This window comes from Martes martes, assembly GCF_963455335.1.
Source record: "Martes martes genome assembly, chromosome: 11".
NCBI lineage: Eukaryota > Metazoa > Chordata > Mammalia > Carnivora > Mustelidae > Martes > Martes martes.
The window spans coordinates 103254527-103274367 of NC_137899.1; the positions used below are offsets into that span (position 1 = coordinate 103254527).

At 37.3% G+C, this 19841-nt stretch overlaps 1 protein-coding gene across 10 annotated transcripts in view; it reads right to left on the reverse strand.

Annotated features, from left to right (window-relative positions):
* Positions 1-19841, reverse strand: part of KMT2C (lysine methyltransferase 2C) — a 273727-nt gene that overhangs the window by 122228 nt on the left and 131658 nt on the right. For all 10 annotated transcript variants that reach the window (XM_080818342.1, XM_080818343.1, XM_080818351.1 and 7 more), the window contains one exon: positions 1599-1761. In XM_080818342.1, coding sequence (XP_080674468.1) covers positions 1599-1761 — 163 coding nt within the window. The remainder of the gene's footprint in view (positions 1-1598; positions 1762-19841) is intronic.

A 19841-nucleotide genomic window follows, 5' to 3' on the forward strand; every position in this document is an offset into this window, starting at 1 on the left:
ATTTTGGAACACGGCACAGTGCCAATAGTTTCAGTGTATCTCTGAGCTGTGTGTGGCAGCACAGAGCTCTCACTGTGTGGATGGCGAGTGACAGTAGCTCATCTCCCCTCCGTCCTTACACTTCATTACTTTACACGATGTTTATTATGGTCTCTAACATTAAATGAGGTGTACCCTATTAGAGCACAGTCTTCAGTAGAAAGAAGGATGGCCATTAACCAACAAAACATCTAATGTTAGAAATGTGGTCACAGAAAACCTTATATGTTGTTTACTGAGGTCTGAAGTATGACTAAGTACAAAACACTGAATAAAATTCAGATTCTTGAACACAAATACAGTTGTTTTGTTTGATTGGCAAAGTGCATTATACCACCCAGAATATAATCTGATGACCGACATCGCAGTTGGTGCACCTGTGTGAAGTGATTCACTACCTGAGGCCTTAAATGACACCCATGACAGCTGCTGTGCATCAGTGTTTTTTCTCCCAGATTTAACTATGTAATCACAAACATATTTTAAACTTTAAATCCCTTATTCGCCCAAATACAATCTGACATTTTAGTTTGCCCTACCTATAATTTCTGTCTGTGTAGTGATTAAGGACATGATTATACATGTAAACAAAAATAATTTTAACTGAAGATGAAATTATGATACTGAGATTATACAATCTAACTGTATTTGAGGCTATTTAAGTCTGAGGTAGCTATATTTATGTTTCACAGAGCTGGAAAAGATTTTTTTAAAAAGCTTTCATCAATATTGCTAAGACACAGATAAAAGCTAACACTAATGTAACTAACAGGTTACACAAAAAAAGACTGAATAAAGAATCGCAGAGATTTCACAATGAGTCTGGAAATTCAATTTACTAGGGGGGAAAATCCCAAAGCATACATGCTCATTGGAAATCCATATACTAAGAAAAAAGCAAGATCTCTGTTTAACAATAAAGATGGGAAAGAATTATAATTTTCTGTGTAACAAATTTCAAACATTTAAATATTTTCATGTAATTATAAAATAGTGTTTGGAAAAGAAAGGAAAAAAGCACAACTGAGGATTACAGGTAACCAAGACAGATAAATCAAGAAGAAACATTAACAGAGATTTCTATTATGACTATCAGGGCTATACAATTACCACGAATTTCTAAAGTGTTTGCTGATCCTATTAATGTACATCCTGAAATAACACTTGAGTGAATCATCATCTAATTCTCTAAGTGGGTGGTTTTTTTGTGTAGAAGACACTGAATACCATTTGACTTTTTAAATGACTTTACAGTATATATTAAAATACTTTATACTCAGTATTTCTTTCTACAGTGGTTTAGGAAAAATTTTAGTAAGAATGTAAAACATGCAAACTAACTTTGAAATTTTGAGGAAATACCTTTGGTATTTAACTTCGATGATACTGGTGATAACAGACTCCCCCAAGGATCTCTGGCAAAGACCCCTTAGATTACCAAGGTTATATAATACTACTTTTTAATACAAGCAAAATAATATTTAGGGAAATTACAACATTAGTCATTTGAAGTAAGTACACTGATAAATGTTTAAAAAGTAGATCTACAATAAACTTACATCTCTCAGGAGCTTGGTCAATGTGCTCTGGACACAGAAGGAAGAAGTTCCGAAAGTCCTGAAAGGTCCCGGCGCCCGCAGCACAAGGATAATGGTACGTCTGGGTGCATTTCTCTTCACAGCATTTGATAGTGGCTCCAAGGTGCTTACAAAATGCACATCGCTGAAAGGGGGCAAACGGGAAAGAAATCTCTTTTTAAAACCTGGAAAAGGAGCGCTCAAATGTGGAGCTAGGAAGGTATAAAAAAAAAATCTTCTGTATGCTATTAGTAGAACAATTTAAACCTCCATAATACTGAATAAAGGATCCATTAAAAATGATAAAATCTAAAGTACTCAGCTGAGTGCTTGGTATAATACAGGTTCATCCATTCGAGTTTAGAAAGTGAGCATTTCACTTTTTTTTACTGACTTGTGTCAAAAACAAGTAAAAATGTTTTAAACGAGTAATATGATTGAAAAGGCAGGTGTCTAGTTGTGGGGTATTTCAACACATTTTAAATCCCACCAAAAACTAATAAAATGTATCTCTACTATTTACGAAACTTCTTACTGTTTTCACCCTACCTAAATATCAGTATGAAATAAAACACGCCATCACAGAGTAAGTTAGTAAGGGACAATCATAGGATTCCAGTATACCTACAGATCTACACACATCCCTGTAACAATTAGTTTCAAGTTTCTTAATAAAAACTGGGAATGGAAAGAAATGTTAAATCCTCGGAGTATCTCCTTTCCCTATTTCAACGTGCCTCTATTCTCTTGCTCGTGGTAAAAGCAGTAAAAAGCAGCGCCAACACAACCACAGGGGAAGTGCACGGCAACTAAGGTGTAAAGAGTCAGTACAAATTGCCTACAATGCGACATGCATATACTCAGCTTTCCCCAAGAATGATTCATACACTCTCCTTCAAGCTCTGAGTATCATTTTCTTTGGGGGTCTTTTGCTGGGTAGCCTGCATCATACAGTATAAAATCTCTCTTCTGCAGATGCCTAGCTGTCTATCTTGTACAGGCTTCTGTTTGAGCACTCATGCCATTGCATGAGAATTATTTACTTGTCTTTTCATCCCAGTCCTGGATCCTTGAGGAGAGGCACATATTTTGCTATCTTTGTATCTGTAGCACTGTGAATGCTGCTTGGCACAGAAGCCCTAATAAACAGGTGTTCATATTTATATGTACTAAATGGACTTCACTGTTCATACTCTCACTGTTAAGTGTGGTTCATGAAAGCATAATCGAAACACCGGAAGCCAAATGGAACAATTTGTGATAAAACCGGCCCTCCTGAAAGAAAGTCGCTAACATTACCAAGAAGATCTTTTTTTAAAGATTTTATTCATTTATTAGGAGAGAGAGAGAGAGCACGCATGGGTGGGGGAGGGGTTGCACAGAGAAGAAGAGGGAGAGGAAGAAGCAGACTCCCCACTGAGCAGAGAGCTGATGTGGAACTCAATCCCAGGACCCTGAGATCATGACCCGAGCCAGAGTCGGATGCTTAACGGACTGAGCCACCGCGGCACCCCAAGATGATCTTCATATGCTAACATACTTTTTCTGTATTCTGCTAGTCTATCCGAGAATACAACAGTTTTTAAATTAAAATTCATTCTAGCATTTTATGTAAGAGGCCATCAAATTCTTCCTTGTAACCATCAGTCCATGGCACTGAACCAATTTAAGAAAGTTTGATATCGCCTGATGAGTCTTCTACACATTTCCAGAACTGTCAAGAGACCACTGCAGCTTCTAGGTGACTCATGAACACTAGTTATACCTGTTGCATTTCTGTTGTCTATGATGTCCACAAGTTTGAAGACTTAATAAACACTTCCCTTCTCTTTTTGTACTTACAGGTGCTACATCATTAAAAAGACAAAAGAAAAGGAAGCAAGCCTTAATAAAGTATAATAACCAGCTTTCTCCAAATTTATTTTATGTTATGATCTCTCAGGGTCTCTAAATATGTTTAGTATATTGACACGACTCAGGATAAACAACATGTATAACATTGAAGTAGTCTGAGTACCCTTGAATCATACTGGAAAGACCAAGAAAATGCTGAGGGAGGAAAGAGCACTTATATGTCCAACTGATGGCTAAAAAGGTTTTATATTAACTCATTAGCATAACAAAATAATTTCAGCTAAACTGTTAAAATCTCCATTTTTTTTAGCATATGGCAAGTTGTACAGGCTTTTGCACTAAAAATAACTTTGGCAAATAAAATATAATGACTTTTATTTAAGTGCATAATAAGGAAACAAAATAATTTAAATTGATCCTTTTCCCAATGTCTGTATCATTTTAGAAACATCAACATGTTCTCTTAATCACATTTGCAATGGAAAATATTATGTGACATTAGCTAAACTACTATGAGAAGTCCTGGAATGTATCCAACATACTAATTTACAATAACATATAAAGATACAGGGAATAAAAGAAAGGAAATAAAATACTAACTGCATTTAAGTGAACGTTTCAAGCCCATCTGTTATAATTACAGAGCTAATGAAAGACATTTGGCATTCAAAGAAAATATATACTTTATATATAGGCTAGAATAGATCTTTCTGAACCAAATAAAACCATTTGTAAAATTGTCGAAATTATGAAAGAATAAATTTCCACAGGGAGCTTCTTGAACATCAGCATTCTTGCACAACACCTATTAGAAATGAAACAAATTATAAACTAAGCAACAATTACAAAGCTAATTAACATTTAGGGAGAGGGAGGTAAAGTAAACAGCTTTTAAATGGTTTACCAACTAAACAATTTATTTGAATCAGTATTTAAAACTCCTAAATAGCATTTTATTTTTCTACTTTATTGAATTATTAAAAAAAGAAAAAGAGGAGAGGTAGAGGGAAAAAAAGAAAAGTGTTATAGTATCTTTTGGCAATTGTCCAAGAGCACATCTGAGAAAGAACTGTCAGAGTTCACACTGCCAACTACTATTAAGAATGAGTTTGAGGAACTTCCAAAACTTTTATTTCACTAGACTAAAATAAGGAAGGCTCTCTCAAAATAAATCTGCAATACAAAACACAGCAGAATCCACGAAATTTCAGAGATTAAGGTTAAAGACGAGTTATGAAATAGTAACAATAAGCTTGAGGATATTCCTAAGTTTGTCCAATTAATTATGAAGTATTTATTCCGTATCAACTATGGCAATGGGCTAAGGGCTCTAAGTCAAATATTATTATAGGTTTTCCATATACTTTTTAGCCTTTCCCAAACTTTTCTTATCAGTTAGCTGGGATTCTCCCAGAATGCAGAATAAAGAATAAGGACAGAAAGTAAGAAAAACAAGTAAAATTGACATGGAAAACTGATCCACAAAATGCAGTGTCTCTTTAAGCAAGAGTACCAGAAGGAGAGAAAATAGAAGAATTATAACCAGAGAAATTGTTCTTTTTTTTTTTTTTTTTTTACAGATTTTATTTATTTGACAGATCACAAGTAGGCAGAGAGGCAGGCAGACAGAGGGGGGAAGCAGGCTCCCTGCCGAGCAGAGAGCCTGATGCGGGGCTCAATCCCAGGACCCTGAGATGATGACCTGAGCTAAAGGCAGAGGCTTAAACCACTAAGCCATCCAGGTGCCCCCAGAGAAATTATTCTTTTTTTTTTATTAACATATAATGTATTATTAGCCCCAGGGGTACAGGTCTGTGAATCGCCAGGTTTACAAACTTCACAGCACTCACCATAGCACATACCTTCCCCAATATCCATAAACCAACCACACTCTCCCCAGAGAAATTATTCTTAAAAAATTATGAAAATATCTATTAAGAGCTAACATGCACTAACCATAATTTCATTGAACAGGTGGGGGAGCCAGAAGAGTCTTTCTCTCTTTTACTGATCTCTGTATCACTACAAAAGCACCTACTCTTAATATCTGCCATATTACCTCCCTAATCAGAAAATAACCCACTTCAGATTAAAACGTCTCACACCTAGAAACACTGGCAAAATTTCAAGGTAGCAAAGAAAAGGAAAAATTCCAGTAGCCTCGTGAAAGAGAAAACAGGCCAGCTACAAAGAAAGGAGAATCGTCATTCCTTCTCATTAGCAATATTCAATGCAAAAAACAAAAAAAGCTGTATCTTCCAAGGTCAACAAAAAAATTGTGTGAAACTAAAATTTTAATACCTACTAAGTTTACATTCAAGTCCATGGATATTAAACATAAATGGGCTAAATTCCCTATTTAAAAAAATAGTAACTTTCAAAATGTGCAAAATATACTTTGTACATGTACACACACACACACACACGCAACATATATACAGCCATTTTAATTATAAGCATAAATAATCATAAACAAATAAAATGTACATGTAATGTATATATGTTTTATGTATATGTACATATATGTGCATGAGGCACAGTGACACAACAAATTCAAAAATAAAAGCAGAAGGGAAAAGCACAAACAAATGCTATCAAAAAGAAAGCAGCTATGGCAAAGAAAATTGGATCCAAACCAAAAAGCAATAAATAGGGCAAAGATAAAGTTCACATTAAAAAAAAGTCTTATGTTAAGAATTCCAACAAAACAAGAAACAGTCACTGAAGTTTACATACCTAGAATGAATTTCCTTGACATATAAAAGTAAAATTGAGTAGAAATATGTACATGAATAAATCAGACCTTAATACGTCTCTCATAAATCAAGACATAGATATAAAATAAAGAATTTAATTAACAATGATCAAGTTGATTCAAACTTACACATAGATACACAGATTTCCATCATTCAACACCAAAGAATATATATCCTATAAAATGTACACAGAATTCTTTTTCTTTTTTTTACTTTTTAGAACTATTTTTAATTCACTATACATATGACCATAAAAAAGTCCACAAATTCAAAAAATCAAGTATTTCCTAGGCCATATTCTAAAAAGCAGGTATTTCCTAAACCTAGTACATTAACAATTACGAATTTACGATATAAACTCAAAATCTATCCACCAGAAAAACTGAAAAATCACATCTAAGGCAGATTTCTTTTAAATCAAAAGAAAAAACATTTATTATTTTTGAAATGATTGAATAAGAAACATGACAAAAATCTTTGAGATGTGGCAAATTTGGTTATGAAAAAAATACAGCTTGAAAAATGCAAAACTCAAGACCAAAGGATAAAAATAAATGAAGCTAGATTTAAAAACTGAAGCAAGTAAGAACCAATATATACTGCATGAGATGAGACATCTCAGGAAGTAAACCCACCCTAATACTGTGTTTAGGAAGATGTTATTCATAAGATTCAGGTGTTAAAGTCTATCAAAAGAATCAGTGCTTGCTTTAGAAAAAATATGCTTAAAATAAAACTGACTGAAATAAAACTCAATCTACCGAAACATCTTATATATAAATTGGCTTAAAATCATGAATATCTTGATGAGTGATTTGCTGCTGCCATTCTGGCCCAGTTAATTATTTTGGTTTGTCCACTAACAAACATCCATTTCTGACTGAAACATCTGCTAAAAAAAAAATAATAACAACATTAAATAACATTACAAAATCAAAATGGGCAGTTCTATGAATGAGATTTTTTCCTCCTGCCAGTATCTTCCCTTTCTGACACATCTTCCTCACTGCTGTCACAATGGTCTTTTTTTCTGTTTTACAATTTTTTTAATTTTTATTTTTTTTCTTATGTTAGTCACCATACAGTACATTGTTAGTTTTTGATGTAATGTTCCATGACTCATTGTCTGCGTCTAACACCCAGTGCTCCATGCAATCTGTGCCCTCCTTAATACCCATCACCAGGCCAACCCATCTCACCACCCCCCTCCCCCATGAAACCCTCAGTTTGTTTCCCAGAGTCCAGAGTCTCTCAGGATTCAACTCCCCCTCCGATTCCCTCCTTTCATTTTTCCCTTCCTTCTCCGAATGTCCTCCACACTATTTCTTATGTTCCTCATATAAGTGAAACCACATGATAATTGTCTTTCTCTGACTGACGTATTTCACTTAGCATAATCCCCTCCAGTTCCATCCACGTCAATGCAAATGGTGGGTATTCATCCTTTCTGATGGCTGAGTAATATTCCATTGTATATATGGACCACATCTTCTTTATCCATTCATCTGTTAAAGGACATCTTCTCAGCTCCTTCCACAGTTTGGTGATTGCAGACGTTGCTGCTATGAACATTGGGGTGCATGTGCCCCTTCTTTTCACTACATCTGTATCTTTGGGGTAAATACCCAGTAGTTCACCTGCTGGGTCATAGGGTGGCTCTATTTTCAACTTTTTGAGGAACCTCCACAATGTTTTCCAAAGTGGCTGCACCAGCTTGCATTCCCACCAACAATGTAAGAGGGTTCCCCTTTCTCTACATCCTCTCCAACATTTGTTGTTTCCTGCCTTGTTAATTTTAGCCATTCCAACAACTGTAAGGTGGTATCTCAATGTGGTATTGATTTGAATTTCCCTGGTGGCTAATGATGTTGAACATTTTTTCATGTGTCTGTTAACCATTTGTATGTCTTCTTTGGACAAGTGTCTGTTCATGTCCTCTGCCCATTTTTTGACTTGATTATCTCTTTTTGGGGTGTTGAGCTTGAGAAGTTCTTGTAGATCTTGGATACCAGCCCTTTATCTGTAGTGTCATTTGCAAACATCTTCTCCCACTCCTTGGGCTGACTCTATGTTTTGTTGACTGTTTCCTTTGCTATATAGAAGCTTTTAATCTTGATGAAATCCCAAAAGTTCATTTTTGCTTTTGTTCCCCTTGCCTTTGGACACGTGTCTTGAAAAAAGTTGCTGTGGCCAATTACTAGAACCTATACAGTAATTCAGTAATGTGGCAGGATATAAAATCAATGCACAGAAATCAGTTGCTTTTCTGTACACTAACAATGTAACTGTAAAAAGAGAAATTAGGGAATCGATTCCATTTGCAATAGCACCAAAAACCGTAAAATAACCTTGGAATAAACCAAGGATCTGTACTCTAGAAACTACAGAACACTCATGAAAGAAACTGAAGAAGACACAAAAAGATGGGAAAACATTTCATGCTCATGGATTGGAAGAATAAACATTGTGAAAATGTCTCTGCTGCCCAGAGCAATCTACACATCCAGTGCAATCCCTTTCAAAATACCACGAACATTTTTCAAAGAGCTGGAACAAACAATCCGAAAATTTGTATGGAACCAGAAAAGACCCCGAATTGCCAAGGAAATGGTGAAAAAGAAAGACAAAGCTGGGGGCATCACGTTGCCTGACTTCAAGCTCTATTAAATAGCTGTGATCACCAAGACAACGTGGTACCTGCACAAAGAGGCACAAAGACCAATAGAACAGAACAGAGAGCCCAGATATGGACCCTCAACTCTATGGTCAACTAATTTTTGACAAAGTAGGAAAAAACAGCCAATGGAAAAAAGACAGTCTCTTCAATAAACAGTGCTGGGAAAATTGGACAGCTATGTATAGGAGAATGAAACTCGACCACTCTCTTACACCATACACAAAGATAAACTCTAAATGGATGAAAAGACCTCAACGTGAGGCAGGAATACACCAAAATCCTCGAGAACATAGGCAGTAACCTCTTCGACACAGTGGTCTTTCTAAGGGAGTCCCCGATAGCTCTGGATCAGGTCCGGCCTCCTCAATGTGGGACTGTGGTAGGCAGACTCCTAAAACATCTGCACTCCCCACTTCTACCCCCTAACATGTCCCACCCCTAATCCAGAGACTTGTAAAAAATATATATATATGATGAAATATCATGCCAGAGATTATACTATATCACATGGCAAATGGATTTTTGCAGATGTGATTAAGGCTGCTATTCACCTGATGCTGGATTAATCAAGGGAGATTAGTCTATTCAAACTGCACAATTCCTTTAAAAGCACAGTTTTCTCCAGCTGGTAGGAGAAAGGAAAGTCAGAGAAATTCAAAGCAAGGGGAGGATTCAATACATCATCGCTATCTTTTAAGACAAAAGGAGCCCCACGCAAGGTCCAGGAGTCACCTCTAGGAGCTGACAGCAACCTCAAGTAAGACTGGCCAACTGGCAGACGGCCAATAAGGAAATGGTGCCCTCAGTACTACAACTGCACAGAATGGAATTCTACCCTCACCTAAATGGGATCAGAAGAGGATTCTTCCCCAGAGCCTTTGGATAAGCACATAGGCTGGTAGACATCTTTAAGACCCTAAACACAGAGCACAGCTGAGCCTGCCCAAACCTCTGACCTACAGAAGTATGACCTCATAAATGGGGCTGCTTTAAGCCAATAAATCTGTGGTAACTTCTTATACAGCAATAGCTCACACTTAGCACATTTCACACGGCAGTTTGTTCTCTGCTAAATCACTATTCGTATTTTTAAGATTTTTCTATTATACTTACATTACACAGTGTCTTCTTTACTCAAAACTATTAAGTAAATAGGGCAAATATTTTAAACTCCATCCTAGTAATGAAGCAGCAAAACCCAAGAGAAGCTCTCCTAACACAAGCATTTCTGAGTCCAGCATTCTGAGTACACAAATGTGCCCTCTATCAATTGTGTCAAGGAAATAGTAAATTCTTGTTGATGACAAAGTACATAAATCAGAATCTTCAACAAATAACTATACTAGCTACAAGCTTTAACATAACCATAAATAAAAAGATTAATAAATATGACTATATAAAACTTTTAAACTTTATATGGTGAAAAACCATACATATCTCAGAGAAAATCAAGTGACAAAAAAATTTTTTTAAATAACCTGCAATTTGAATTACAAATGTCTAGTATCCTGAATATATAAAAGCAAAGTGTATACATTATAAAAATGAGTATAACTTAAAAATAGACAAGGACACTTTGTAGAAGCACATAATTTAGGGAAGACACAACATGGGCCAATAAAACATATTTAATATTCAGGACTTAGTGAACATTATTTCCCAGCAGCCAGGCCAAACACCTTACAAGCACGACCTTATTCAAGTCTAACAAACCACCATTTTTGGTGGATACCATTACTGTTCACTTTACTAATGAGGCACAGAGAGATCGAATTCCTTGTTCACCCTTACAAAGCCAAGAAGTGAAAGAGGAATTGAACTAGAGGAGTTCATAATTAGTTAGATATGGGCAATTAATGCAAATTCCATTAACACACTGAATAGTTTATTTCACTTACATCCTCACTCTCACTTAGGTTATAAACAAAGAAGGTAGCCAGTTTGGGATTTGAATTTCATAAAATATTAATCCTCAGTGACTACCGAAAGAAATACACTAGAATGTTCATAAAACACAATTCATAATACTTTCAAACTGAAAAGCCCCAATGCCCAACAGTAAAATGGATAAATGACAGTATTCCGACAACAGAATACTATGCTCAAACAGAATAAATGAATGACAATGACAATGAGCCATTTGGAGAATTTCACCAACATAATGGCATGTGGAAAAAGAGAACAGTACTTACTGTAAAAGTCCAATACATAAAAGTACATAAAGTACAAAAACAGACAAGACTAATTTATGATGTAATGTCAACACTTGCCTCTAGGGAGTTAAAAGCAGTGACCGAAAGGAACAGAATTCCTGGGATGCTATTACTGAGCTAATCACAGTTTATGTGCATTGATCTTACTTAGGGGTGTTCATAGAAATGTACACCTATAATAAATACATTTTGCTGTGTATGTACCATACTTCAATAAGAAGTTTTTTTTAGAAGGGGCGCCTGGGTGGCTCAGTGGGTTAAAGCCTCTGCCTTCGGCTCAGGTCATGGTCTCAGGGTCCTGGGATCGAGCCCCGCATCAGGCTCTCTGCTCAGCGGGGAGCCTGCTTCCTCCTCTCTCTCTCTCTGCCTGCCTCTCTGACTACTTGTGATCTGTCAAATAAATATCTTAAAAAAAAAAAAAAGAAGTTTTTTTAGAAAATTAGAGAATTTTAGGTGAAAACTAAACTTGTAAGGGATAGTATCTGCCCTTTTATTTCTCACATGAAACTCTATGCAAATATTACTACTCTATCTCACGTGTTTTCATTCGATGGATTAAAATTTCTTATTCTTCTCCAGTAACCTGTAGTATATTAAGATATTAGCTGCGCGAATAATATGAATGAATGCACTGTAAATCTAATTCTAAGATATTTGTCCTTAGGCACGCCACCCAAAAAAAAGAAAAAAAAAGAAAGGAAGAAAGAAAAGGATACACACAACTACCACATAAAACCATCTATTATTTGGTTATTACTAAGAGCACAAAACGAAGTACTATACATTATCAATCACTTTGTAACAATGACGGCTTGAAAATTAGGATATTTGAAAACCAAAACATTTTAATTTAAACATGTTTGTTTAACATGATACTAGGGTTAGTAAGCCAACACTGTATGTTATAGAAAAGAGTTTAAAACGTCTAAAAGAATTTAAAAGTTTTTGTTAGTATAGGCAAACATAAACATAATGATCACAGTTAATTGGATACATTTAAATCATATCTTTTAAAAACATAAGAACAGCTATATTTGCATGCTCTTTGGTCCAAATTTTGATGTCAATTAGTAGATTTAGCCCACACTTATCTTTTCTGAAGATTTATTTATTTGAGAGAGAGAGAGGGTACACTTATGGGGGAGGGGTTGAGAGAAAACTCGGGAAGACTCCCTGCTGAGCACAAAGGCCAGTGTGGGGCTCAATCCCAGGACCTCAGTCAGCTGACATCGTGACCTGAGCCACAATCAGGAATCCGCAACTCAACTGACTGAGCAACCCAGGTGCCCCAGCCCAAATTTAAAACCTTCACAAGAAGGATGCCCATCTTCATAAAAGAGTCCAACGGCAGTGTAAGAATGTCTATTCTTGGGACGCCTGGGTGGCTGAGTGGGTTAAAGCCTCTGCCTTCGGCTCAGGTCATGATCCCAGGGTCCTGGGATCGAGCCCCGCATCAGGCTCTCTGCTCGGTGGGGAGCCTGCTTCCCCCTCTCTCTCCCTGCCGGCCTCTCTACTTGTGATCTCCTCTGTTAAATAAATAAATAAATGATTTAAAAAAAAAAAAAAAGAATGTCTATTCTTACAAACAGTACACTAATAGAATTAGGTCATCCAAATAGAAATTATATTTATAAAGAACTAGTAAATGTATCCACACAGTCAATACAAGTGAACCAGATTCTGGATGAATAAAACTTTCATACCTGACTTTGGAGAGGAAACTGTTTCCCACCTGTCTCACAGAGAAGTGGCAGAATAGTTTTCTATTACTGTCCACGAACAAAATGCTACTCAGCAGGTAAGCACTTTGGCAAACATTATTATCACATAAGAAATGGCAGTAAAAATCTTAACATAAACTAAAATGCTTGTATTAGCTGAATTATATCTAGAGTATTTATATAATCATAGCAAATAACTCAAATATGTTGTATGCCACTCATGGGCTCAAAGGATGATGGCTAAAAAGCAATGAAAATATTAAATCTAAGTACTGATCTACTAGCTTTGGGTGTTTATTTGGATTTATTTACTTTTTAATTTATTTTTATTTTTATTATTTTTTAAAGAGAGAGAACAAGCAGGGAACAGCAGAGGAAAAGAGAAAAGTAGATGCCCCCCTCACTGAGCAGGGAGCCGGACATAGGACTGATCCCAAGATCCCAGGAACAATGACCTGAGCAGACAGCAGATGCTTAACCAACTGAGCCACCCAGGCAACCCTCTTAATTTTTAGAAATCTATAAGCTCAACCCATGACCCCAAATCAAGAGTCACATGCTGCTCCAACTGAGTCAGCCAGGCACCCCATCTGAATTTCTTTTAAATTGATGCACAAAACAAACAATAATTTTCCTTTTTCTCTTGGTAACTTTTTCAATTAGAGGAAAAATTATTTAAAAGAAAAGATACAATTATAGATTGGATAGGCAATAAAAATTTTTTAAAAAATAAAGAACTACTGAATTCAATTGAAAAATATCAGTATGAACTCATGATTTTGAAAAATATCTTTTATATGATTTATTTTTGACCAGGAGTCAAGATAATTCAGGGGAACAAGTCTTTTTTTTTTTTTTTTAAGAATTTATTTATTCATTTGACAGAGAGAGACAGCAAGACAGGGAACACAAGCAGGGGGAGTGGGAGAGGGAGAAGCAGGCTTCCCGCTGAGTAGCGAACCCCATGCGAGGCTCGATCCCAGGTCCCTGCCCCAGCAACCGACTTCTAGAATGATGCTGGAACTGAATATCCACAGGGAAAACAAAGAACCTTGAACCTTTCATCTTGTATTCTCCCACCATACACGTGATTTATAAAGTGAATAAACAGGGGCACCTGAGTGGCTCAGTCAGTGTGTGTCTCCCTTCGGCTCAGGTCATGATCCCAGGGTCCTGGGATCAAGCCCCTCATTGGGCTCCCCGCTCAGCGGGGAGCCTGCTTCTCCCTCTCCTACTGCCCCTGCTTGTGTTCCCTCTCTCTCTGTCTCTGTCAAATAAATAAATAAAATCTTAAAAATAAATAAATAAATAAATAAATAAATAGTCTTAAGGTAGCCTTGGAATATGCAATAATACTTTCATGTAAGACATACCAAGCATAATCCTTAAAACATTTGAAAATTGACAAATGACATACTTCATCAAAATTAAACCCTCTGCTCATCGAAAAGCACTAAAGAAGAAAGTAAGATGCAAACTAGGCCAAAATACTTAAAAAATACATCTCTGAAAAATGATTTCTATGTAGAACATTTTTTTAAGATTTTTTTTATTTATTTATTTGACAGAGAGAGATCACAAGTGGGCAGAGAGGCAGACAGAGAGAGAGGGAGAAGCAGGCTCCCTGCTGAGCAGAGAGCCCGATGTGGGGCTCAATCCCAGGACTCTGAGATCATGACCTGAGCTGAAGGCAGAGGCTTTAACCCACTGAGCCACCCAGGCGCCCCTCTATGTAGAACATTTTAAAAACTCTTAATAGTAATGAAAGACAAACCAATTGGAAAAGGGGGGGGGTGGTAGACATAAAAGATTTGAGCAGACAACTCACAGAAGATATAAAATGGCCAGTAAGTACACAAAGATGTTCAATTTCATCAGGAAATACAAAACCAAAACCACAATGAAATATCATTAAACAGCAACCAGAATGGCTGACATTTACAAACACTGACAATAACCAGTCCTAGAAAAATGGAGAACAAAGGGAACTCTCTCACATCTTACCGGTAGAAATGGAAAAGTATGCAAACCCTTTTGAAGAAACGGTCAAACTGTCTTCCAAAGTTAGACACATACCTTCCAGGAAATCAGCAATTTCAGATCTAGTTATTTCCACAAGAAACATGGAAATATGTGTCATGTTGCATAAATGTTCATAGCAGCTTTATAAACGATAGCCACACAGAGGAAGCAATCTTTCAGGTGGTGAATGGATGAACCTCAAAGGCCAGACTGAAAAGATTTCATACTCTAGGATTCCATTTGTATTTCAGTCTAGAAAAGGATCAGATCAGTGACTGCCAGGAAATAGAGTGGTAGGGGGGGACAGAACCAAAAGGGTCATGAGAGGAAATTTGGGATGAAAGAAATATTCTGTATCTTGACTATGATGATAGTTATATACATGACTGTAAAACTTCTCACAACATTCAGCTGTAGCTTTCTTCAGAAGAGCTGACTTATATTGTATGTAAAATATACCTTAAAATTAAGAACAACTCTCACGCAGAAAAAAAAAACTTCCAAATTTATTTATTGGGTAATCAATGGCAGACAGATAGTGTCAAAGTAACATTTTTGAAAATAAGATTTCTAAAATCTGAATAAAATATAAAGCCTAACTACTGGAAATCACTTGTGAATAACCAGAAGCCAGATGGACTGGAAGGACATTTGACACTTCAAAGAAGACATCGCTGGCTAAGATTTGTGTCGAAACAAGTGTTTAGCTACGGACATTTCCTCATGTGCATGGAAAGGGGGAGACTGGGACCAGACCTCACACAAGCTTCAGTCGCTCTGATGTGAGAAGACAGATGAAGTTCTCAGGACTAGGGAGTCTGGAAACTGAGGGGAAACCTTGAAAGGAGGGAGCCACAGAGAAGGGAGCCCCCAGGTTAAACTCTCAAATTTTCCTTATACCCTTAACACGTACCTTCACAGAAGGACTCTGAGCAGCTCAGGGAGAGCAACACCTGAACTGCTGAAGGAACCCAGCAGAGATTCCCGATGCCGATGGCTGGGGTGACGTGGATTGGAGTCTAAGTCCAGCCATCATAAAAGTCTCCCAGAACAAAATCTGCCATTGAACAGAATGAGGTAATAGAATCCAGAATCTATAACCTATCACCTAAAATGTGCAGTATACAATAAAAATTCCTAGACATGTGAAAAACCAGAAATGAGAAAATGGGACCTTTAAGGAAGAAAAAAAAATTCAAATAAAAAAGGACAAGATGCACAAAGACTTTAAAAAGCCATTATCAGAAACATGTTCAACAACATATAGGAAAAGCTGGTCATAACAAAGAGCAGCATAATAAAAGAGACATAAAAACTGCAAAGTGTAAACCTAACAAACTCTGCAACTATGAATTAAAATTATCTCAATAAAAATGTCAATGGATAGGTTTAACAAGAGATTGGACAGAACAGAAAAAATGGTCAGTGATGTTGAAAATAAATGAATCATTTATCCATTGTGAGAAACTAAATTATTGAAAAAGAAATTAACAGAGCCTCAGTAACCTGTGGGACAATACCAAATGGACTAACATGCATGTAATTGGAGTTGCAGAGGAGAGAGAGATGGGACAGGAAAAGAAAAAGAAATAAAGGTCAGACTTTTTACAAACTTGGTGAAAAAAATCAACTTACAGTTTTAAGAAGCTCTGCAAACCCCAAGCAGGAAGAATACAAAGAAAATCACACCTAGGCACATCACAGACTGCTGAAAACCAAAGATAAAAAGAAAATCCTGAAAGCACCCAGAGAATAATCAAAACATTATACACATAGGGATAATGATACTAATGACCTGACTTCTCATCAGAAACGATGAGACAGGAAACAATGCAAGAACCTCTTTTAAATACTCAAAGAAGAACACATCAAGGAGCACCTGGGAGGCTCAGGTGGTTAAGCACCTGCCTCTGGCTCAGGTCATGATCCTAGAGTCCCAGGATGGAGCATCGCATAGGGCTCCCTGCTCAGCAGGGAGTCTGCTTCTCCCTCTGCCCTTCACCCCGCTCATACTTTCTCTCTCTTTCTCTCACTCACTCAAATAAATAAATAAAATTTTGAAAAAAAAGAAAAAAAATCAACCCAGAACTATATATTTAGGGGGAAAGTCTTCAACACTGAATGCGGGCTTCTACCTCCAGATACAATGGAGGACAGATGCACTTTTCCCTTCATTTTAACTCAATATACCTATAAACCTTGAACACAACACATAAGACAAACACAAGAAGACCCTGAAAGGTAGAGAGAAGGTGGCAGACCAACCACAGCCTCAGGCACTGAAGAAGAAAAAAGCATAAATTCCCCAGGTTTGCCTTCTGATTCGTATACAGCAGAGGAGCTAACGAAGCCAACGATCCAGGAACACTAACAGGTACACAACAAAAAGAACCCTAACCACCAAAAGAGCAGGAAGTGCAGGCTAGCAAGACAGAAAACTGCTAGATGATAACCAGCCTCTTGAAGGCAAATCCCACAACCTCAGCAAAGGCCAAAGACAACCCAGACACCCCCTCTCTCCTCCCCACCAGACAGGATGGTATCACAGAGGCTAGACTGAGAGCCAGGACACTCATACCCACTGGACAGGAATAAGGCCTCCTTCCTCCACCATGTCGGTGGAGAGAAAGTGGGAAGCCTGGAGCTGAACATCCACACAGTGATCACAAGGTACCCCTAGCCCTCCCCCTCCCCACTGGGGAGTGACAGGGGACGCCTACTGGACAATCAGAACTTATACTGCTGCCAGAGCTAACATGGCCCCCTCCACTCCCACTGTACTGTCACCGGGGACCAGCTGAAAAGCAGGAGACTTCTAAGCCAGGGTGGTATAAGCAAAGCATAGAGGAGCGTCTGAACTTTCACTCTTGTGAAACAGCCACTGGAGGGTCCTCCCCAACAAGCAGCGGAGGCTGACTACAGAACCGGAACTCCCACACACCCAGTAGTGACACAGTGGTGCGACCCCTTTTGGTTTCTACCCCAAAAGCAGATTCAGATAAAATCCGCTTCAGATAAAAGGGGTAGGGGTATTAAATAATACACAGAGTTTCCCAACACGACACTACAAATATAAAGGAGTTCACCAAAAATAACCTGTCATACCATAATAACAAAAACCATTTCAATAGAAATAAGAAAAGACAATCTGTAAAAGTGAGCACGTATGTGAAGACACAAATGTTAGTTATTTGCCAAATACTCTATAAAGTATATGCTATAAGAATGCTTTACCAAGAAATTATGAATAAGCTTGATGCAAATGTAAAAAAACAGAGTTTCAGCCAAGAAACAAAATCTTGGCAAAGAAATGTAAGATATCATAAAGAAGCAAGTGGCAACTTTAGAAGTGAAAAATATACCAACAAAAATAAAGAACTAACTGAAACTTAACAGTGGAATGGAGAAATTACCCAACTTGAATAAGCGTGAAAATGACTGAGAGTGATTTAAAATGGTATCTTTACCACAAAGTAACTTTTTATTATGTATTTGGTCTACATCTGGACTTTCTATTCTGTTCCAGCAATCTATTTACGAATCTAATGCCACAGCTGTAACTGTAGCTTTCTAATGTGTTTTCAACATCTCTAAGGGCTGCTATCCCTTCATTTTTCTTTATTTTAAGGATATTTACAGCTGTTTTTATTTTTTTTTCCTACTGAAATTTAAATCTCATTAAAAGTACATTGAGTTTACACATCAAGTTAGGGGATATATTGTGCTTTTATTCTCTTTGCTTCCACCTTTTACTGTGAAACGTATCACCTAAAGTATATTTTTATAATTGAAGGAATTATTAAGAGAGCATCTGTGTATCAACACACAGGATACCATCAGGAATCCTGTCAGTGGAACCATTCATGTCGTTATTCCAAAGCCCTTCTCATAGGTACAGACTATTATGGGGTTTGTACTAACTAATCTTTTGTTTTTCTTTGGATGTCTTACTAGCTACGTATATTATCTCAAACAATAATTGAGGCTTGTTTTGAACTGCATTTAACTATAAACACATTGTAGGATTTTTTGTGACTTAGCTTCAACTCAGTGTACATTTGTGGAACACAACTGTTTGATTTTGTAGGGTTCTCAATCATACATCTTCGTTGCTAGATAGTATTCCTTTATATGCATATATCCTAATCTAAATACTGGGAAATTTATATTGCTTCCAGTTGGCAGCTATTATTAAAAAAAATTTTTTAAATATACCCTATACATTCTCATACATGTACCCTGACACACTTGTGAGGACATTTTTCTGTGGAGGAGTTCTCAAAGAGCGGTCCACAGACCTGTGAAGTGAAGGGACCTCTGAGACCTTTGCAAGGGATCCGTGAGGCCAAAGCTGTTCGTAATAAGACACTATTTACCCTTTTCACTGTGCTGATATCAGCATGTGGTGCGAAGCAATGTGGGTAAAATTCCTGGTGCCTTTTCGGTAGCCAAGGCAGTGGCACCAAGCCGTACTAGCCGTCATCGCATTCTCAACTTGCTCCGCAATGGCAGTAGACATAAACGTCACTCGCTCCATTTAAGAATATCACTGACGAGGGGCGCCTGGGTGGCTCAGTGGGTTGGGCCTCTGCTTTAGGCTCAGGTCATGATCTCAGGGCCCTGGGATGGAGCCCCGCATCGGGCTCTCTGCTCAGCAGGCAGCCTGTTCCTTCTCTCTCTCTCTCTGCCTGCCTCTCTGCCTACTTGTGATCTCTCTCTGTCAAATAAATAAATAAAATCTTAAAAAAAAAAACTTTGAAAAAAAAAGAGTATCACTGATGAAGCAGTGTAATTACTAAATTTCAAAATCTCAATCTGTAAGTACACATCCTTTAAATATTTGTGCAACAAAATGGGAAAGCATCAAGTTACTGTGCTGCACCGAAGTATGTAGCTTTCTGGAAGAAAGGCACTTCTGTGGTCTTTATAACCCTAATCTCATCAGAAAAGTCTAAGTGTTGGAAGCAGTCAAGCTCACTGCA